This window comes from Aulonocara stuartgranti (assembly GCF_965226115.1).
Source record: "Aulonocara stuartgranti genome assembly, chromosome: 4".
Taxonomy (NCBI): domain Eukaryota; kingdom Metazoa; phylum Chordata; class Actinopteri; order Cichliformes; family Cichlidae; genus Aulonocara; species Aulonocara stuartgranti.
This window is the reverse complement of record NC_138942.1, coordinates 18,591,774-18,609,838: the sequence shown is the minus strand read 5'-3', so window position 1 is coordinate 18,609,838 and position 18,065 is coordinate 18,591,774. Positions and strand designations below refer to the sequence as shown.

The window sequence follows — 18,065 nt, the reverse complement described above, 5'->3', positions numbered from 1 at the left end:
GAGCTCATTATCTCTCTCCACTCTGTCTCTTATCTCCCTCAGTACCCTTCCCACAGTGATTCGTCCCTCGCTACAGGCAGCTCTGAAGGCAGCCTTCAGACCACCTTGGAAGAAGGACTGAGCTTCAGTGTGTCCCCACCTCAGAACTTAGACTTTCCACTGTCATCAGCTCCATTGCCGCTTATGTGTCCTCTCCCTCTGCCTGAGGACACCACCTCCATTTCTTCCCCAGTCCAGACCCTGAGACCAAGACCGAGCCCATCGTCTGGTTTAACCCTTCTGGCCACCAGGGGTCACCAGCGGAGTCAGAGCAGCGGGCGTGGCAGCACCAGCCCTGGGTACACCCGCGATGACTCGATCGACCCTTCAGATGAGGACCTGGGCATAGGGATTGGATCGTCTATTGGCGGTTGTGGCTCCAGCCAAGCAGGCAACAGTGAACACTTGTCAGAGACACTTAGCAGCTTGTCGCTGACATCACTGCTATCACCCAGCTCCCTGGTGTACCCAGGAGGAGCAGTAAAGAAGTGCAACAGCACAGGCAGCCTGGACCAAGGGGGGATGCTGCTGTCTTCCCGGAGCAGGGAGGGTCGTAGGGAGATTATGGGTCTGGAGCTTATGGACCCCCAAGGCTTCTTGGCCAACCCCTGGACTGGGGTTGATACAAGAAGAGGAGAAGGAAGAGGGGAAATAGGAGATGGAGATCAAGGACTAAAGGGGAAGAGCTCAAGCCAAACAACAGTAGGGCCTTGTCGAAAAAACAGATGAAACCCAATGTTTCCTTTTTGTTTGTCTCTCCATTCCTTGGATCTGAACTCATTGCTATCCCTCTCGCTCTCTCTGCCTCATTGGTGAGAGAAAGGTCTGATGACACACGATTCCAAAACCAAACCCTCATCTTGCCCCCTTAACCCATTTCTATACATTCGTGACAAGCCCATGTCCTATTTTGTGCTATCTATGGGAGTGGTTTTGGTTATGGTCTGTTGGTGTGGAAGTGGCCTTTTCAAGGTCCAAGAGCTTCCACCAACTTGGCGGCTGTACCAGTATGGGAGGCCATGGAAGCTTCTGATCACACAGCAAACCCAGAAGGAGATACAAAAGGGTTTGAACTCAAAGATACAACAAAGAATCTTCATGTTGCTCGACTGTAATTTCCTTTTTCCTGATGGCTCGGGTTCACTGAGGTTAAAAATGCAAAAACAGAAGTAACCAAACAAGAAATAGCAATCCATGCCAACAGAGGGTGTTTTGATTCGCTTATGTCTCCAAGGCAGTGTGGCAAATACACGGGCGGAGGCTTTGTGATGGAGGAATATATGAAGGCGGGAGGAAGACTGGGGCAAGGAGAAGGCAGGTCATTTGTTTGGCTGGAAAAGCAGAAAGCGGATGTCCATCTGTTCTGGCAGACGGAAACAACAGGTCTTACTCACTCTGGCACAGGAGCTTCTGCTGAGATCAGAGTAAAATGTGAAGGGTGGAGGAAAGTTCAGGAATGTGTGCTCACGTTTGTGTGTGTGTGTGAGTGTGTGTGAGAGAGCACCGCCTCAGGTATCTAAGGCAATGAATTAAATCATTCTCACCGCTGCACCGCACCTCTGTGTTTTTGAAACCAGGGGGAGAGGTATCAACTGAGGAAAAGTTTCGCACGTCTTTCAGCTTGGTCTTCAGTGGCACCGGGAAATGGAAATAAATTAACAGACTGTGGAGGTATAACTGTGCATGGAGTGATTCGTGAAATTGGTTATTTTCCTTTCTCTTGCCAGCATCTCTCACTCGTGAACATGAAGAAATATAGTATAAAACGGAAAGCTAGGTTGGATGGAGCTTCACAGACGCGGCCAGGAGAAACAGCGTCGTGTGAGCGGCCCAGCTACGCCTGCACTGGAAAATGTGGTTTGCAGCTCCCTCGCTCAAGTGAGACTTCAAGCACACACCTTTTTTGACGCCACTTCCTCTCACTACGTTTAAGGATTTAAAGCGAATGGACAAAAAAAAAAGAAACCACCCTCACACAAAAGTGTTGCAAGGGTCCTTGACTGCATGATGGGATTGCATTTAACCAAGATTTTTAACTATATACAGAAGTGTATTGACATGTCAATGTTGGGTGATAACCATGTGATTTCTATTCCACTATTTTTGTAGAAAAGAGAATAGGCACGTGCAAGTGTTGCCGTTAATTTGTCCCGATTTAGTTTAACCCATGCAGTGTCTTTGACTTTGTTGTCTAGGACTTTTTTTGGTCTGCCAGTGGCTTCCAAGTTTTCTAACATTTTTCTAAGGTGTGGACAGTGTATAAAACAACGAAGCAAAAAATTTCAAACAAACTCTGTGCGCTGAAGTGATTGTTCCCTCCAGCACATTTCTCCTTGGGAACGCTGGTTCCTCGCGATTTGATTTTTCTAGATGTTGGAGTCTCAGAGGACAACCAGAGGTGGGAACAGCCATACTCACTCACCACATGGGGACTGTCTAGCTCACGGACATTCCCTGCACAAAAGGGGACTTTGTTTGCTTTTAGTCTCCTATGCTAAAAAACAACAACAAAAAAAACCACACAAACAGCGTACACCATCTCTATGAAAGCTTTAATTTGAGCGTTACACCATAACATATCGATTACGGGCACATTAGTGTTCCTTAAGCATGATTCTGGGATTGCAATACAGTATGCTTATTCTTGAAACGACACAGTGATGCACTCAGCCCCCCCCCCATCTTTTCACACATATAGTATGTTGTAGCAAACTTTTCACGCACGGAGATTTGATGCGAAAAGCTGAAACTGTAAGAGCGGAACGAGACTTGGCGTCTTTTTGGCTTCCACCACTCGATTAACTGCTCCATCCAAAAAGGAGACGTTCATCTTTAAGCCTGATTTCTAAGAGGTAGACTGTTTTATCCCTGGCGTTTCGATCATTACCTTTTTTTTTTTTTTCCATTTCTCAAGAGGAATGAGGTGATGTGAGAAAATCTGAGGGTTTGACCTTTTTTATCATGCAAAATCACTTTGATGACTATGTTTTAGCATATGGTGTTGGGTATTAACGAGTGAGGCATTTGCGTGTGCGCGTGTGTCTGTGTGAGGGACTGTGTGTGCATGTGCGTTTGTGACTTCAGGTAAAGTGTTTGCCTTTTTCCTGAAATGTCCTGTTTGTCAGTAAGGATAGCTGGCGGGGTTAAAGGTCGAAGAGGGAAAAAACACAAAGCAACCAAGGGCTGTTTTAGCATTAAAGATATATCCTCTTATCTTTCTGAGACAAATCCTTGTGTCAGTGAATATGGCATCAAAGGTTAAAGCCTGACTACACAGCAATAAATGTTCTATGTGTATGCCCTGAGTAAATGATGTCAATGTGATTTTTATCTCCTCGGATTACAACAGTACTCATTTTTGTCTGTTTTTGCTTCTGCACGTCTAAACTTCCAACTGGTCGGATAGCACCTCTGCCCTCTCCAAAACCAGTCGCTAGAGAGATGGGCTCCAATTGGATAACATGAGTAAATGAGGTTAACGAACTCAGGTCGGGGGGTAAAAACCACTAGTTTAAATTTTAAAGATAGCTGTAAAGCTGTGCTCAGACAGAAAGCGAAGCAAATTCTCGCCTTGCTTTATTCGCACAAGTTTGACAGCTTGAGTGTTTTGTGCACTGTGCGCTCACACACTACAGGCGCCGGACGTCAGATACAACAAGCAGAACAGTGCACCAAATTTGTGCGTCAGCAGAGTGTGCCTTCATGTACTGTGTGTGTGTGCTACAGCTCTCACTTAGACTGATGTTCAAGACCCCCCTTGTCTCCTTTTATATTTATGAGTACAAAGGTTCAGCAAAAGCACACATCTTTCCTAACGTGTTTTTTTGCTCCAGTCCAAGCTGCCTTGATCAAGCCTGCGTCCCCCTGTACACTCTGTATTGTATGCAGTCATGTCCGTCTCTTCAAAATTTGCTTCACCTTCAGTCTGAACACACCTTAAGAGTGTACACTTCACGTTTGTACATATCTTTGTATTTTGATCTGCATGTGTGCATTGCTGCCAGTGATCATGAATATATCGTTAGTATGCATTTCATAAAACTGTACAAAGGTGAAGGGAATGCCCCGGATGTTTCTGACTGCTGCTATGAGACCACTGGAGAATCAGTCACAAAAAAAAAAATGTTTCTCCTCCAACAAAAACTATAAAATGATAAAATATTACATTTTATGTAAAAAATCACACACATCCAGTCTTCATTTTTATGCCTGTGTTTTGTTTTTTTCCACATTTAAATGATTAAGCTTGTGGTATGACAGCCAGGAGGAAAGAGGTTGGATTGTGTCAGGCAGGGAAGACAAAGCCAACGAGACTGCACCAAAAGCTGTCTGCACCCGACATGGACAGCTGGACAGAGTAAAGCTAACAGACAGCGCGAGAGACCGAGGTAGTGAGATGGTGCAGGAGTAGGAGACTTCTCCAGACAGCTTGTCATCGGCAGTCTTGCCCAGCGGAGCCGTCAGCGCGAGAGAGCACATTAAGCATGCACGCTGAACTCAGAGGTGTTGTTTACCTCACACCCTCAACCAGCCAGCCCCTCCACCTCATCTAACCTCTCAAAACCTGTTCTCCCTCCAGGCCCCTGTCCTTCAAATGTCACCGCAGGAGAGTGGAGGTGTGTGTGTGTTTGTGTGGCGAGTGGCAAAAGTGCACGAGTCTCCAAGACTATGTGTGGATGCAAGTGGTAGTGTCATTGCTTTGGTTATCTCCAGGTTCTGTCATCTGGAATTTTTGCAGCTTTTTGTGTGGCTTCCTTCCAATGCCAGATGAGTGCAAGTAGCCTCTTGCAACATTAACTCCAAAGGTCAATATCCATGCCTTTGGGGGACTGGTGTGCTTATTTGATTGATTATTTCCCATGGCAGCGCACAAGTCCCCTGACACATCAGGCCTTGTTTGGTTAAAAAAACAAAAATGAAAGACAAAATGTTCACCACGCCTAGAAACCTGCTGCTTTACTTCACTGTGCTTCTGTGCAGCATGAGAACACTGTGGACAAGGGAGATTTTCAGACTGTCAAAGCTCGCTCTTGTTTTATTTACAGTATGTCTGATGAGAAAGAAAATGCTCCAAACACCTCAGTCGAGCTGTTTTCAGTGTCTTGGATGAAATGTATTAAAGTTGGTTGTGAGGGGTTCTTTTCAAAAAAGGGGGGAAAAATCTTTTCTCATCTTTCTCAAATTTGTCTGCCAAAGACGTTAGGTCAGAAGGTAGTCGAAAAAATTGAGAGAAACGGCGTGCCGTCAAAGCAATCTTTACCCCTGAGTTTTGTCAAACTGATAAACAAGATCCACAAAGATGTGTCTCATTACTGAGTTTTTCTCTGGGCAGGAGGAAGAAAGGGAGGAACAACAGACTTCTGACAACATCCAACTTGTTTTCAAACTGCAGATTTTTTTTTTTGCTTTTACCCCAGGAGAGAAGTGTTAAGCCTTTCATTCCCAAAAAAAAAAAAAAAAAGCAAGTCAATTAGGATGTGTTTTTAAAGCTCTGTCACTTAATGACTCACGTAAGCCAGCAGAATGTTTTTGATGTGCAAGGAGATGACCTAACTGCCTGTTTTTAGGGGACTAACATAGACCACAAGCTGCTGTCGTGAGAGAAGTCAAACTGATGGGTTAGAGAGCAGTGTGGGCATTTCTATGTGACAGAAAAAAGACAGAAAATTGTGCAGAGAAATTTTTCTTCCCTTTGAAGGTTCGGCAAATGATGATAAATGAATGCCATTCCATTTCCTGATGCAGCTGTATGGGATTATTACTGTAAAAATGAAGTCCACTTCCCTTACTTCTCTCTTTTTTCATCTCTCTAATCACATCAGCCACTGAATCCTTTACTCTCAGTCCACACCTGAGTCTTTCCTGACACACGCACATGCAGGCGTGTGCGCACACACATCAGGGGCAGGCATTGAAACCAGCCCCTGTCAGCTGTCAAGGCTAACTGCCCATGGGAGTTGTCCAAACCCATTGATTGCATCACAGGCTCGAGGGAGAAAGTCAGATAAAGGCAGGTTGTGAAGGTGGCACAATAAAACGATGAATAAAGTGGCAGTAAAATGAGCTGAATGTGTAAGATCAGAAGAAAAAAGCTATCAATCTCCAGACAATATTTAAACTTTCAGAAATCTAAACTGGTTCTTAGGTTTTGTCTCATTTGAGTGTCTCTTTGTTGTTTGTGCCCACTCTTTTCTCTGTCTTCTCTTTCCCAGCTCGTCGCTCTGTGACTTCAGAGGATGAATTAAACAGGCACAGTAGCAACGCTTTTCCCTATCTGCTCTAATTCAAATAGGCAGCTCTCTGGCCTTTATGAACTTTTACATAATTTGCATCAGTGCTTGTGTGTGTCAGGCCTTTCCATTTTCTCCACACCCCTAGTAACTGAAGGGTTTTGCCAAAAACTGAAGGCTTGCTTAAAGGGGCTGTAAATGCCCACATTTACAGCTGAATTTAATGCGTTTACAAAAATAGTTTGATGTCTATAGCTAATTAACCCCTTTTTAAACATTTTTTAAGTTTGGAGTTTCACTGAGACTAAAAGCATTGTAGCCCGTTGAGGTTTTGCAGATATGTGACCGCTAACCAGGCTATGTCAACTTGTCTGCAATTTTGAAGTTAGTAAGGTTGAAGTCACATGGGCCGAGAGAGTCTGCAACCATCTGGCAACCACTGGCTGGGAGGCAAAAATATGGATTCTCCAACTTGTTGGCAATTGGTTGCTGGAGGTTGATTATTAAAGTCCCAGGCCTACAGACTGGCCAGAGTCATCTTGGCAACCATTGGTTGCTAGTTGACAATGTGTATTCCCCAACCACTTTTTAAAACTGTCCGTCAGTTGCTTTACTTACAGATTACTGCTGCTATTCGACGATTACATGGAACACACTGACTTGTCTACAGACACCTGGAAACTACACTCCAAGCACTAGAGAAACTGGAAACAGAGACCACTCACCTTTGAAGTCAAATTTGTTCTTTTTGAAATGTGATGGATAGCTTTTACTTTGAAGGTCTACGCTGGCCTCACCACTTTTTCAAGTTTTACTACAGCTCAGCAAGTAGTTGGAAAGTTTTTGCAGAGAAGTCGGCTGCCTTATGCAGAAACGACAGGTGACCACGACAAACTGCTAGCGTCCAAATCAACCAGCACCTTCCAGAGATGACTGACCAGCCAGCTGGCTAAATATGGCCAGTTCGTTCCTTGTGGTTGCATCACATCCAATATGGCAGAAAACTCTTAATGTGCCCATGACATCATTCGAGAAATCTCTAGGAGCTGTCTATGAGGCTTTACGTTTGCTAATTTGAACCACTAAAAAGGGCTCATCAGCCATACTTGTGGTGTCTTTTGGAGAATTTGGAAAATGTAATATGGATTTAGATTTTACCTGATATGGTTTTCTGTGCATTTAAGTGCGAGAAAAGCCTGTGTTTTATTTTTATTTAGCACTAATTAGCACAGTTTTTCAAACCTTATATTAGCAAGGTCATTTCTGGCTCCCCCAAAAAACTTTTATAGTGACTGAGCCTTCAAATTGGGCTTCACAAACCAATGGGTGACATCCCAGCAGCTATGTTTGAATGCAGCCTATGGTTCCACCAAACCTGCAAGGTAGCTGACTTGTCACTGCTAATGCCTAAATCTTATCCCTTCACAGACACCATTTCCCACCCGCTCACTCTTCTCCCTGCTTCTTTCACTTTTTCTCTGCAACTTAAAGCCATTAGCCGAGAAAGAAGCTGTGACAGCTGAAACTAGGAGATTGGGAGCAGCGCTGACATTGCTAGTTTTAGCCTTGCTTTGCTTTCATTGTGATGGATGATTGACTGGTTTCCTCAACACCTGGACTGCTGTTTTGTAAGATAATAGTGAAAAATAATACTGTAACAATGCTCAGTGACGGCTTTGAAAGACTTATTCGACGCAAGCGCTGACAGTTCTCTCATATTGTAGCTCTGTTTGCAACAGCCAGATTTAAAACCCCCAACTATCACATGGTAAATAGCCTGTATTTGTATAGCGCTTTACTTAGTCTTTAGTCTTAGGATTATATGCACCAGGAAAAAAACTAAGTGATACAGAACTTCAGGAAGGTAAACAAATGTTGCTGATCTTTATTTCACCTGCAAAACAAGAAAAACTGAAAACCATTCGCTTACAGCTGATCCAGAATATCTGATGCTCTTCCTTGTGTGCATATGCTCTGCATACAGAGTGATTTCACTGCATTGCATATCTGATAATTGGCATAATGCACAGAGGAGGCCTATGATGCAAATGAATCCATGAGGGTTGGTTTGATTTTCTTGAGGACCAGTCTAGGGAATTTCCCGCCAAGAGGAATGATGCTGAGTGATTCTATTTGAGGAACTTGGTGCAGTAGAGGAGATCAGTGGTGTGAATGGAGGGGACTCCAGATGAGAGGCAGGAGGGACTAATAAAATTGTGGCACATTGCACACAGGCACACTGACCGGGTTCAGTGTGTTTGGCATTTGCACCAGTACTGTGTTCTGATTGATAAGGGTGTTAACACCTGGCTGGTCTGTGGCTGTCTGTTACGGCCCCAGCTGGGCCTCCTGAATTTTATGTGGGGACGTAACACTGGCACACCCAGACTCTATCCAGCTGATGCGGTTCCTTCATAGCTGAATTAGAAGAGGGCTCTGCTTGACTTGGCCTCATACAAGGCGTTTTGGCCTGCTGAGCGTCCTCTTCAGGTTCAGAGGACACAAACAAAAACACAATGGTTCTTTTTTAATAGATTTTTGACTTTTTTCATCACATTTGACATGAAAACAATTCCCCGAAATATTCTCTCACCTTTGGTGCAGTTGCGATCTCTGACTCTCTTCCTCTTTTAAAAAAACAAACACATCAGAATTTTCCTGAGCTGATACAAACTCTCTGCAGTGACTGTTTCATCATTCAGTGCAGTGAAAGGCAGATGCATGAACTGTATGTTGGCACTTTGGACATACATAGTTGTTCTGTGGCGTGATGACATCTTTGTGTTTCCGCCTCGTCAAAATATTTTTTCTGCTCCTTCTTTGAGAGCGACTTCCACTGTGGATATAAGATCACCAGAACACACAGCTCGTATAAATACACAGCCACACTGCTGCTACACATAACTACAGGACAGCTGGTACACATGCACAAACAAGAGCATAGAACATTAACAGATGTATAAATGTATTCAGAGTTACACACTTACTCTCTCTCCCACAGCTGCACTGTCACTGATATTTAATTCTGCTTTGACCTTTGGCCTCTGCTCCAAAAATCCATAATACTGACACTTAGTCCAGCATTTCAAAGACTAATAATGATAAACAGCACAGAAACATGTAAGCAAAACAGTTTTTCTTTCATTAGCCTGAAGCATCCAACAGGTTCAAGCACCTTTATCAATAAATATCTAACGACAACTGTCTGAGTGTCTCACCTGTCCTTATCTAGCTGTGCCTGGCTGGCCGTACATATGAGATGGCTGCATGGTGATTGGAGCAGCCATATATGAAAGTTGGTACTCGGGCAGAGGAGGAGCAGATCCCAGGGGGGTGTAGCTGACAGACCCTCCCTCCACTATGAATGTCTGCTGGAGGAGAAGGAGGAGAAAAGGGAGCAGGAGGAGGAGGGTCGGAGTTTTCCCCTCTACTGCTATATATACACACAGCACAACACTTTTAAGAGTATTTAACAAGAGCAAGTTTCCTTTTTCCCTGGTTTTACTACCACACTGTTCACCAAAACGCAGCAAACCTTCACCATCTTATCCAGAAGGGTCACCTCTTCATCCTCACATGGAAGAAGTAATCTGATTGGCATGGTGGTTTGTTTGAAGCAGGGATTTCGGAGTGGCCCTTGTGTAGCGTTGGAACCCAGTCACGATGTGTTTCATCCATTTCATAGGTTGGTTTGCCTGCAATAATGCCAAATAATTAGCAACTCTATAAATATAATGTAGTTCTGCAAATGATTTTGCAGAAGTAGGATGTTTGTTCTAATTTGCTATGACCTTAGAGCGCATCGCAAATAAAACTAATAGGCTATAAAGAGTGATATGAACATATTTAGAACTTACCGGAATGAAAATGTCTGGAGCACCAACAGATATTTGGAGATGGAAGAGAACTGGATATCAGCTCATCTCACAGCTGCTATCCAGGCTAGACTCCTTCTTTTGGTAACATCCGCTAGGTGAGCTGCCTCATGTTGCTTCCAGTTGGGAAAGAATGAAAAGATAAACCATTTTCAAGCTTATTCTCTTGCCGGTCATGCGATCTAACATTACAACCGACCACGCAGCAAGTACTAACTGGTGTTATCCGTCTGCTTTCGCTCCTCTTTTGCTAGGGCTTTGTTTGGTCCAGAAACATGGCGCCTCAACCAAAAATCCTGGTCACGCCCCCTCCCGTGACATCACGCTCCAAAGCCCTATACTAGTTTGTTTGTTTGTTTTTAAATTAGCAAGATCAACATACAAACAAAATGCACCATATATTACACATTCAGAGAATAGACATTCCTTACATATTAGCAACTTTCATACATAGGAAAAAGAAGATATAAAGATGGGGTCATATAATTTAACAGATTAAATCAACTCACTAAATCAAAATCTTCCAAAAAGGAAAAAAAAAAGCAGCCTTTTTATCTTTAACTAAAGTCAAAGATTTAACCAACAGGTTTAAGTTGTTTCTCCAGTAAGCTAGTGTTGGTTTGGTCTTACAAAAACGACAAGCTTTGTATAAATTGCTTGCACAAGATTAATAACACATTAACACCATAATTAGCTTTCTTTTCTTACAACAACACTCCAAACAATATCATATTTAAGGTAAATGGGGTAATTTGAATCCCACTGGAATAAAGCCAGGTATGAAAATCCAACCAAAATATTTGTATAAAATTGCACAAAAACAATAGATGGTCCAAATCCTCCTCTTCTGTTTCACAAAATGCACAATTACCAGTTTCTATTTTGAATCTATCATCAAGGAGTCTATTTGTCGGGTAAATTTTTAAATTGGACTTCTTTCCCTTTAGGAGGGACCTATACTAGTAAACACGTGTTTAAGACTGTAAGGCACCCCTTCTGACTCCATTCTTGTTATAATAAGTGCCCTACGGAGCCCCGCAAGGGACATGGGAGGAAAAAAAATTAAGATAATCTTTTCCGAGATCCCGAGTTTCGCGATCTCGCAAAAGTTTTTGCCACATTCGGAGGCCGCCAGCTCGAAGCCGACCGGGAGGTCGAGGCACGATGTGCCGGGAGAGCGGTGTTCCCCGCGGCTATAGTAGGTCTCGACCTCCCGTTAGCTTCGCGATGGTGGGTGTTAGACGTCTCCGAAAACGTCGGAGCACTTTTGCAAATATGTGATGTCTTGTAAATCGAGCAGATATTTGATGTTTACACAACTACATTCACGCCTCAAAATATCTTAAAAGTATATTTTCTCGCAAAAGTTTTGCGAGATCCTGAGTTTGTTTTGCGAGAACTCGCAAAAGTTCATCTTAATTTTTTTTTCCTCCCATGTCCCTTGCGGGGCTCCGTAAGAGCCAGCTCTTCCCTGATGTCCATTTTTGGGACAGAGTTGTTCTCTTTCTGGGATCCTGTGGCAAAAATTTATAGGAATTTGATCTTCTTAGACTGGGACTGACATTTCTTTTCTCACATATTAATTGGGATTTCTAACTGCATAATTTTTCTGAAGCCAGATGCTTTTACTTTGCTCCATTTGCCCCAGATGATCTGTCTCCACTCCTGTAAACCCACTCAGAATTATGTAGTAAGTTTAAGCTCATTGTTGAGTCGAGTGGTTGGATGCCTTTTTACTCTTCTGTCTGTAGCTGCGGCATCAAACACACACAGCGTGGGGGCAACACAGCCGTATTTAAATGTGAAAACCGAATGTGAAAACCGGAGATGTGCGATTTTGTATAGTTCTACGTATGTAGTGGTTCTACATAGTGCTGGTTTAAGTGCACAAAGACGTGAGAAAGCAGTTTAGAATGACAAAAAATGTTGCAACAGAGCTCCAGGTATCTTATTGCAACATCTCTTTGTTGGGTTTAATACCATTTCTCTTAGCATTTTTAACGTTTTGGTCTATTTCTCAAATCAGTGAGCAGTTTAATCACAATATCAAATAACCACTTGTGCATACAAGGATTTATTGGAAATTGCAAATGTTTCCTACATTCCTATCCCATGCTGATCGAAGTCTATTTTAGTGGCTGTTGAATAGTCTGACATCCTAAAAGGTCCACCTATTGCAACATGGCTAAACAAACTGTCTTAACCTGTCGAACATGATTTCTGCATATTTCTGTTAGACTGTGCTGCAGACATGTCCTGCTGACAGGAAAAAGAAAGCTTTACAGTAGTGCAAAGGCCAAAAAAATAAAATAAATGAAACATGTAAAATGTAAAATGTACCACTCCCAGGCAGAATTTTGCAAGCTGAGCCGTACTGTGAATTGCAGCGTAGTTTGATGGGTCACCAATTTCTTTCGCTTGCAACGCACCATTAAAAGACTGTATCTAATGTAGCTTTTGCATGTGTCAGCTGTGTTGCTTTACTTTTCTTTGTGCTTCACAGTGCTGCAAAACAGTCTCTTCTGTAACGCAGTGACAGCGTCTGTTGACAAATTACAGCAAAAGCAGGAAAGGCATATGTGAATCTTATCCAATCTCTTGCAATCAATCTCCCACACACGGGTAACTTTGTCATATGACTCAAAATGCACCAGGCAGCCTTGTTCATTTGCAGTCGTTACCATCGAAACTCACACTTACAGAGTACACTGATATATTGACAGCATTGCTAAGCTGTCTTGCTTGAACGCAACCGAACAAGGACTTGTCCCCTGACGGCATCAAAATGTTTACTGAGACAAAAACTTGGGCTCTTTTTGCAGGTTATCTACTGTGTGATGCCGCTTGCAGGAACGGTTTCATGGTATGCCCTCACTCTTTTACAAACATCAGTTTGATTTGAGAGAAAAATGAAAGCTCCAAGTGTTTGCAAAAGTCAGGGGTAAATTATTAATTCTAGGAGCCTTCCTTAAAGGTTTTTGAGCTATAAACAAATCCAGCTCTTCAAAGACTAAGATGATTATAAAATGGGTAAATGTATTTATTCATAGGCCTTCCTTTATATAGAGCTTGTTATTCAATTTCTCTTTCTCTTTTCTGTAGATCAACAAAATTTAAATATAATATTTTATTTCTAAGTATATGTTATTGCCTTGTCTCCTTTGTTTCCACAATTTAATGCATTAGAAGCGATTTGGTGTTTTTCTTATGACAACATGTGAGATTAATTTTAGATAAACACAGACTGTTTTCCATCTCTTTACTTTCACATGTAGCAAAGCTCACGATATCAGTTTCGAGCCATTCACATATTGCCTTTAAACAGCATGCAAAAGGAGGATTTTTTTGGGGGGGGGGACGAGCCAAAAGATTGGAAATACAAGCTATAATTTCAGACGAACATTTCTGGGTAGCGGTTTCATGAGTAAATGGAAAAGCTGAAATCACAGTGACCTTTCGAAGACTTTGTTTCACAGGATGTCTGAGTGCAGTCTCATTCTTTCTTTCTTAAGAATGCTGATTAAAGCTTAAGTTTGCAATAATGTGCAGTCGTTGTTTATCTCAGTTTCTTTGGCACATTTCTCAGTTCAGTTGCATTTCCCAAAACATTCAGAAAACCATTAGATAATCTGCAAATGATTTTAACTTGCCCAAAACTTGTAATTCATTTGTCCAAATCAAATATTTTGTGAAAAAAAAGCTAAAGTCTTTCGCTGTAGTGTGAAAATGATTAGATGTTTCATCGGAAATACTTTGGAAGTGTGTCCTTCATCTTTTGCATTTCTAAAACGTCCTACATCTTTTCACTGACACTGCTTACCTACTCTACAGATGACTGCATGCAAGCAAAACATTACCTTTAGTCTCTATGGTTGTTAACGAAGCTAAAGCATCAGAAGAAAAATATACAGAAACGCATATAACAATTGATTAAAAGATTAATTAAATGAATAACTGGTGAATAAAAAAAGTTCTCCACATCACAGCGCATCCTGAGCAACAAAGGCGGCAGTTGTTTTTTGTTTTATTTTTTATTCATGCATTGTATTTATTTCATATTTAGTTGAACCTTTAATTATGGCAACCTTGGCAATCATTATGCACTTCAAAGCAATCGCACATGAAAGTTGTTTCAAAGTCGGGCGTGCTACAAACTGGGACCTCTTGGTTTTAGCTTTGTTGACATTTTACTTATCTCAGCATCCTCCGGTGCTGTAAACATGTACGACTGAACTGTGTTTCTATGCACTGAATATAGTTAAATCAATATGCATGAGCCCACCTTCTGTCTCAGGTTAAAGTGAAGCAATACTGAGCCAGTATTACTGAAACATGCCAGAGGTGCATTTAATGACGTTTCAGTTCGATGCCTGTTGCATTTTGAAAAGCTTCATTTTTTTTTTTTTTACACCTGGGCCTTGGTGTTAAGAGCTTTCAGCTGTACGCTCTCATGCATGCAGCGATATGAGCCCACTGAGAGTGAAAGTACGGGGCAGAACATCAGCTTGAACTCAGACACACGTGAATTTGCATAACGCGTGACACAAGGTTGCAGTGAAGGGCAAACTATGAAGATGCTCATGAATTTCAAACACCTTAAGTTTGCATGCATACATGCGGAATGGGATATAGTCTTCATCATGCTTATTCATTTAATTACAATCAGAACTGCAGTTCAGAAACGTGAACTTTTTGTTGCCCTCATATATAAAGAGACTGCACCAGGTGTCCATGGTAAATTCTCATTTAATGTAACTACTAACTTATGTGTTTAGTCATTCTGAAAGGATAAAACCTAGTGAAGGAATTACTATTAATGTACAAATGTTCCTAATCCTCCTTTCTTTTGGCCTTTTGCTTCACTTTTACAGTTCATCTGCTCTATGCTACTCAGTGCTTCCTTTTCAAATGTTTCTCAATTATGTTACCTTTTCCTGTTATACCCATAAAACCTCTCGAGGCTGGATTTCAATTATTTTTCGTATCATGTAATGTGTAAGACTTCTGGAAAATCTGGAAATGCACAGGCATGTTGAAACTAACACGCCGGAATCAGCGCGCTGTTTAGAAGCAATATCACGTTGTCATGCGTTGTGGTTGCGCTTGGAAGTTGTGTTTTTTATCTCGTTTGGTGCCTTTTACTTTAATCTCTATGAATTTTGCCTCGCCAGGTTGAATCTTACGAGTTTTTTTTTTATCTCCCTTCTCCATCACCTCATTTTTATCACTGTAATTATTCACTCTGCTAAGCATGTAGGCCCACACTGGGAAAAGCATTTCTTCTCCACTGGAGAGCCTGTCTGTCCTGTTTACCTAGGAGGCTGATGTGTGGGACTGCACATGTGGGTAAGAAAGAGACGCTTCGTCATCTTTGCTGCAAACATGTTGATTGTCAAATGTTCCTGCATTTTGTTGAAGGCCGGATCAAGAAGCCATCCTGGCTCTTTTTTGTAGCAAATGTTGCCTTTTGTCCTGGCTGTGACTGCATCTACACAAGGACAATATCACTGACAGACAGAGCTAGTTTGGTGGGTGAGTACGAGGCAAGGAAGGAGCGAAAGAGACAGATGGAGACTGAAAGACTGCGCTGCAGACAAAGCCAGGTGAAAAGATGAATGAGGTCGAAGCAAAATAAAGAAAGAACTGACGACAGCATGCCAAAAACATTCAGAAAAGCATCCGTGTGGCAAAGTAAAACTGAGTGTGTCACACTGCTATACAGCCACTTGACCGGTGACTTTTTAAAAAATGGCCAGATTTAGCTTTTGAACATATGTTGTATATCCACAGGAGCTCAGGAAGTGAAACTGAAGCCAACACTTCATGCACAGGATGTATCCATATTGGAATTGCATCTGCCATGTCTGCATTCACTAAAGCAGGGAAAGAGGGCAAAGAAAGGGGGTATAGAAGAGGAAGGGAGAGGGAGGAAGGTTATGGAGGAAAAACATAAAATGTGAAACAGACACAAGACTAACGAGCAGGGAGGTGACAAAGAGCAAGAAATAGTGAAAAAAAAAGACTAATAGGAACAAAGAAAACATGCTATTCATATATATATAATATGGCTGTGCCGTAATCAATCTATTCATTGTACTTGATGTGTCCCTGTCATTCACTTCAGGCATGTATACTTTAAACCTTGTATCTAATAAATAGCATCTCTGTTTTTCTGGCGATCGCCATCAAAAGTTTTGTTTAGCACCCAATAAATATCACATTTTCAATATCTAGCAATAAATAAATAAATAAATAAAATAAAATAAAAAATTAGGTGCCATATGAATACTGAACAGCTATTGCTTGCTGTAATCAATCCTTCTGTCCAGATTGGCTGAAATCTGTTCCTAGTGTGCTTCCAATGTAAGTGATGGAAAACAAAATCCAAATCTAGTTCTTTGCAAGAAGAATATATTTCAATGTTTATCTGTGGCTAATATGAGTGAGACAAATCAGTGGATATTTGTGAAAGTAACAGTCTGTTTAGTCAGAAAACCCTGTTTTTGTGTTACCATCCAGCCAGCTCAACAACAGAGGGAGTTTTATCTAAACAATACAGCACCTCTTGATGACATCAAGGCTCACACTAGCGTCACATAAACGTAGGACAAGCGCTGGAGAGTTTCTCATTCATTTTTTTCTTTTTAAACAAAGCTCGATTTTTCAGATCTGAATAAACTGACCAGACAGCTGCAAGTGTCCTTGTAGCTCAAACCCCACACTAGTACTGGATATATAAATAGTAAAGTAATGTTATTCATCCTCAGATAAACAGCTAGACAATGCTCTGAAATTAGTTCCCTGCCCCCTCAGATGTGTTTCCAACTCTGCCAACAAGAGCTCAAACTGCCCCACTGACATCCTGAAACATGTGGTCATGACACAGTCTCAACTCCTGGATCAAACCATGAAATTCTATAGAACCATGTTCTATGGAAATTTAAAACGCATGTCCTCTTATATGTATCTCATTTTTCCCAGAAACAAAACTCAGTTAAAAATTTCTTTTAAAAAAATCAGGTAATTCTTTGTTTTTACATTCATCAGCTCCCAATCAGCCCAAATGGCAAAGAGAAATTAAAAATACATGCTATTAAAGAGTTCAGGTCTTAGCAGGTTAAGGGACACAACAAGTGTTGTTTCGTCTTGTTTTTTTACAACATGTTCAGTGAGTCTTGGCGTTAAGGCGGCATTTCTTCATCATCATCATCATCATCATCATTTATTTATTTATATAGCACTTTAAAAACACACCTGGTAGACCAAAGTGCTGTACAATACTAATATGCACATAGTAATAAAACCAGACATAGCAATAAAATTTAAAAAATAAAAAAATAAATAATAATAAAAAAAATAAATAAATAATATCAGTTACCCACAGAGTCAAAAGCCAGGTAATAAAAATAGGTTTTTAATAAAGACTTAAAAACTGCTATGTATTTTCTTCTATTTGATCTCAAAAAGCTCCTAAAACAGTCAGTGATCCCTGTTGACCTCCCTCGGCTTTTATTACCACTAATCATTTATTTAAGCTCAGTTTTTAAAACCTTAGGATATAACTACAGCCCAGCCCATGCTGCAGTATATGAATGACTAACTTTGTATTGTGGATGGATTATCTCAGTTGTTCTCCTGGCTGAAGTTTGGTCCTTTTACAGCATCCTGCCATGCGATTACATTTGTTTCTGACCACCGAGAAAACTCACGTTAACTTTTATAGAGTGGAAAAAAGTTAGCTTGTTTATATTATGCTAACATAGCTATGTCGCTAGCGGTCACGTAGCACATCATTATATACCAGCTAGCCAAACTTCAGTAACCCTACAAACGTCACTGCTGTTTAGTTTTCTGTCTTCATTTATGCTGGAAGTGATAAGAAAGCTGTATGTTTTAATTTGTTTCCAAAACCCCGCAGTCA

The 18,065-nt window shown here is 41.4% G+C and overlaps 1 protein-coding gene and 1 long non-coding RNA gene across 7 annotated transcripts in view; one reads left to right on the top strand and one right to left on the bottom strand.

The window, feature by feature from the left end:
• Positions 1-4,198, top strand: part of LOC309705098 (voltage-dependent T-type calcium channel subunit alpha-1I-like) — a 218,399-nt gene extending 214,201 nt beyond the window's left edge. For all 6 annotated transcript variants that reach the window (XM_082530674.1, XM_082530673.1, XM_082530675.1 and 3 more), the window contains one exon: positions 43-4,198. In XM_082530674.1, coding sequence (XP_082386800.1) covers positions 43-768 — 726 coding nt within the window. In that variant the 3' untranslated portion in view covers positions 769-4,198. The remainder of the gene's footprint in view (positions 1-42) is intronic.
• Positions 4,199-8,151: 3,953 nt separating this feature from the next.
• Positions 8,152-10,220, bottom strand: LOC309704078. Its single transcript, XR_014276148.1, has 6 exons — positions 10,127-10,220; positions 9,488-9,964; positions 9,257-9,361; positions 9,021-9,105; positions 8,863-8,896; positions 8,152-8,753 (listed from the first exon to the last, which is right to left on the bottom strand). It is a non-coding gene; the product is annotated as an uncharacterized lncRNA (long non-coding RNA).
• Between the last annotated feature and the right edge of the window lie 7,845 nt (positions 10,221-18,065).